Source organism: Leishmania infantum, chromosome 15 (assembly GCF_000002875.2).
Source record: "Leishmania infantum JPCM5 genome chromosome 15".
In the NCBI taxonomy this organism is placed as follows: domain Eukaryota; phylum Euglenozoa; class Kinetoplastea; order Trypanosomatida; family Trypanosomatidae; genus Leishmania; species Leishmania infantum.
Genome location: NC_009399.2, coordinates 282,485 through 286,881, shown reverse-complemented (window position 1 = coordinate 286,881; position 4,397 = coordinate 282,485). Strand labels below are relative to the sequence as shown.

The 4,397-nt window shown below is 73.3% G+C and overlaps 1 protein-coding gene across 1 annotated transcript; it reads right to left on the bottom strand.

Moving 5' to 3' along the window:
• Positions 1-113: 113 nt before the first annotated feature.
• LINJ_15_0730 (hypothetical protein) lies at positions 114-4,352 on the bottom strand (the record flags this gene model as incomplete). Its single annotated transcript, XM_003392321.1, has 1 exon — positions 114-4,352. The coding sequence occupies one exon, from the start codon at positions 4,350-4,352 to the stop codon at positions 114-116; it is 4,239 nt and encodes a 1,412-aa protein (XP_003392369.1).
• Positions 4,353-4,397: the final 45 nt, after the last annotated feature.

Sequence of the window (4,397 nt, the reverse complement as noted above, 5' to 3'; positions counted from 1 at the left end):
TGGCAGGTGCGGCCGACGACCCAGCNGCAGCGGCCGGGTGCGACGCGGGTGCTGGGAGGCCGACGCCGGCGCGACGGCAGCTTCGTCACACTTGCGCGCCGCGCCGCTCCGGCTCAGTGAGCCGTTGCTGTGCCAGGTGGGCTGCGGCCCTGAACGGAAGGCGCCCCTCGAGTTCTCGTCCGCGGCCTCTCACGCAGCGCCTCCTCGTCGCGTGCGTGCTCCGCCACCAGCTCGCTCGCGCGCGCACGCATCCCCTGCTCCACACACGCCAGCGCCTGCCGCGGCGTCGTCGGCGTCGCCTTGAGCGACGCGTGCTCGGCCGCCAGACCCACGAACACGGCGTCGTCCTCCAGGCGTACCGCCGTGAGCAACTCGCCCGCCACGGTGGGGCCGAGGAACGGGTAGCGTGCCTTCAGCGCCGCCTCCGCGCGCATCTCCGCCGCACGTGCGCGCGCCGCGTCGCTGTTCAGCTGCGCCACGCGGTCCTTCATCTGCTCCTCCACACACCGAATGCTGTCTGCGTTGACGGCCTCGTCCTCCCTCACCAGCGACGCGCGCAGCGCCACCAGCGCTTGGTAGTACGGGTCGCGCACCTCCGTGCCCGACAGCAGCGGCACCGTGTCCGTCTCCTGCTCCCGCACCTCGCCGGCGATATCCATCGGCACCTCCCGCGCGTCCAGAATGCGGCCGCGGCGGTGGCGGTGGCGTCGGCTGTGGTAGTCGCCCAGCTCGCCGCTCTCCAGCGCCACGTCGTTCATGTCCAGCAGGCGTGGAGGGTTGGCAGGGCGGCGTCGGCGTCGCTGCCGGCGCCCGCTCTCCACCTCAGCACCGCGCTGGCGCATGAGATCCTCCACGTCGGCCAGCGGTTCCCTGTTGGCTGCAGGGTCTGACAGCAGACCCGCGTGGCGCGCAGCCAGTGACGCGAACACGGCGTCCTTGCCCACCGCCTCCGTCACGTCGCGTGCGCACATGGGGTACCGCTTCAGCACCGCCGCACGCGCCTGCGCCGCCTCCTCCTCGGCGCTTGCGTCTTCGTCCACCAGCTCCTGCACGCGCACTGCCGCCGCCTCCTCCGCGGCACGCAGCACCGCGCGGTCTGGTTTCGGCTGGTCAGCAAGCGCCACGCACTGCTGCTCGAGCTGCGCCAGCCGCGGGTCCAGCGACAGCCCCAACGACGACAGCATCGCCGCCTCAGGCGCCGTCGCCACAGTCGGGTACTTGGCTCGCAGCTCCGCCTCCGCCACGAGCTTCGCCTCCGCCACCTCCGTAGCGCGCTTCTTCAGGCGCGCCTCTACCGCAGTCAGCTCCGCCGCATTCTCGACCGGCCGCTCCTTCAGCGTCAGGCGGCGATCCATCAGCCGCGCGTACTCGGGGTCCCGCGACAGGCCCAGCTCGCGCAGCGGCACGCCGCGCACGTCGCTGTGCGGCAGGAACGGGTTGCGCGAACGCACCTCGTCGTCTGCAGCATCGCGTAGGCTGTCCAGCTTGCGCTTGGCATCCGCGAGCTCGCGCGCACGGTCATGGGCGCGTGCCTCGACCGCGTGCAGCCGTGCCGCGTTTGTGCGCGGACTCCCCAGCAGCGGCGCGCGCTGCGCCACCAGCGCCTGGAACAGCTCGTCCTGCGCCAGCGGCAGCTCGCTCAGCGGCACGCCCGCCACGCGCTTCGACAGGAACGGGTAGTGCGCCTGCGCCTCCTCCGTCGCGCGCAGCTTCGCGGCCGCCACCTCGGCAGCGTGGCCCGCCAGCGCCTCCTCCGCGGCGCGCAGCGCCTGCGGGCTGGCCTCCGCGCCCCTGCGCAGGTCCACCAGTTCGTTCGCCAGCGTGCGGAACTCGGGGTCGTCCATCACGCGCGCCTCCACTAGCGACACACCCGGCACCGGCTCCTCCGGCAGGAACGGGAAGCGCTCGTGCAGCCCCTCCGCGTCCACGAGGCCATGGCGCGTGCGCTCGGCTTCGTCCTCCGCAGCACGGCGCGCCAGCTCGCCGATCGCCTTCTCCAGCCGCCGCGCCTCCGGCCCCTTCGCCGCCGCCGGGTCCTTGGCCAGCTCCTCCAGCTGCGCCAGCAACGGCTTCACGTCCGGGTCATTGGCCATGTCCAGCTCGCGCAGCGTCACGCCGCCAGGCAGCGCCCCGACAAACGGCAGCCTCTCACGCAGCGCCTCCTCGTCGCGTGCGTGCTCCGCCACCAGCTCGCTCGCGCGCGCACGCATCCCCTGCTCCACACACGCCAGCGCCTGCCGCGGCGTCGTCGGCGTCGCCTTGAGCGACGCGTGCTCGGCCGCCAGACCCACGAACACGGCGTCGTCCTCCAGGCGTACCGCCGTGAGCAACTCGCCCGCCACGGTGGGGCCGAGGAACGGGTAGCGTGCCTTCAGCGCCGCCTCCGCGCGCATCTCCGCCGCACGTGCGCGCGCCGCGTCGCTGTTCAGCTGCGCCACGCGGTCCTTCATCTGCTCCTCCACACACCGAATGCTGTCTGCGTTGACGGCCTCGTCCTCCCTCACCAGCGACGCGCGCAGCGCCACCAGCGCTTGGTAGTACGGGTCGCGCACCTCCGTGCCCGACAGCAGCGGCACCGTGTCCGTCTCCTGCTCCCGCACCTCGCCGGCGATATCCATCGGCACCTCCCGCGCGTCCAGAATGCGGCCGCGGCGGTGGCGGTGGCGTCGGCTGTGGTAGTCGCCCAGCTCGCCGCTCTCCAGCGCCACGTCGTTCATGTCCAGCAGGCGTGGAGGGTTGGCAGGGCGGCGTCGGCGTCGCTGCCGGCGCCCGCTCTCCACCTCAGCACCGCGCTGGCGCATGAGATCCTCCACGTCGGCCAGCGGTTCCCTGTTGGCTGCAGGGTCTGACAGCAGACCCGCGTGGCGCGCAGCCAGTGACGCGAACACGGCGTCCTTGCCCACCGCCTCCGTCACGTCGCGTGCGCACATGGGGTACCGCTTCAGCACCGCCGCACGCGCCTGCGCCGCCTCCTCCTCGGCGCTTGCGTCTTCGTCCACCAGCTCCTGCACGCGCACTGCCGCCGCCTCCTCCGCGGCACGCAGCACCGCGCGGTCTGGTTTCGGCTGGTCAGCAAGCGCCACGCACTGCTGCTCGAGCTGCGCCAGCCGCGGGTCCAGCGACAGCCCCAACGACGACAGCATCGCCGCCTCAGGCGCCGTCGCCACAGTCGGGTACTTGGCTCGCAGCTCCGCCTCCGCCACGAGCTTCGCCTCCGCCACCTCCGTAGCGCGCTTCTTCAGGCGCGCCTCTACCGCAGTCAGCTCCGCCGCATTCTCGACCGGCCGCTCCTTCAGCGTCAGGCGGCGATCCATCAGCCGCGCGTACTCGGGGTCCCGCGACAGGCCCAGCTCGCGCAGCGGCACGCCGCGCACGTCGCTGTGCGGCAGGAACGGGTTGCGCGAACGCACCTCGTCGTCTGCAGCATCGCGTAGGCTGTCCAGCTTGCGCTTGGCATCCGCGAGCTCGCGCGCACGGTCATGGGCGCGTGCCTCGACCGCGTGCAGCCGTGCCGCGTTTGTGCGCGGACTCCCCAGCAGCGGCGCGCGCTGCGCCACCAGCGCCTGGAACAGCTCGTCCTGCGCCAGCGGCAGCTCGCTCAGCGGCACGCCCGCCACGCGCTTCGACAGGAACGGGTAGTGCGCCTGCGCCTCCTCCGTCGCGCGCAGCTTCGCGGCCGCCACCTCGGCAGCGTGGCCCGCCAGCGCCTCCTCCGCGGCGCGCAGCGCCTGCGGGCTGGCCTCCGCGCCCCTGCGCAGGTCCACCAGTTCGTTCGCCAGCGTGCGGAACTCGGGGTCGTCCATCACGCGCGCCTCCACTAGCGACACACCCGGCACCGGCTCCTCCGGCAGGAACGGGAAGCGCTCGTGCAGCCCCTCCGCGTCCACGAGGCCATGGCGCGTGCGCTCGGCTTCGTCCTCCGCAGCACGGCGCGCCAGCTCGCCGATCGCCTTCTCCAGCCGCCGCGCCTCCGGCCCCTTCGCCGCCGCCGGGTCCTTGGCCAGCTCCTCCAGCTGCGCCAGCAACGGCTTCACGTCCGGGTCATTGGCCATGTCCAGCTCGCGCAGCGTCACGCCGCCAGGCAGCGCCCCGACAAACGGCAGCCTCTCACGCAGCGCCTCCTCGTCGCGTGCGTGCTCCGCCACCAGCTCGCTCGCGCGCGCACGCATCCCCTGCTCCACACACGCCAGCGCCTGCCGCGGCGTCGTCGGCGTCGCCTTGAGCGACGCGTGCTCGGCCGCCAGACCCACGAACACGGCGTCGTCCTCCAGGCGTACCGCCGTGAGCAACTCGCCCGCCACGGTGGGGCCGAGGAACGGGTAGCGTGCCTTCAGCGCCGCCTCCGCGCGCATCTCCGCCGCACGTGCGCGCGCCGCGTCGCTGTCAGTGCCCACGCG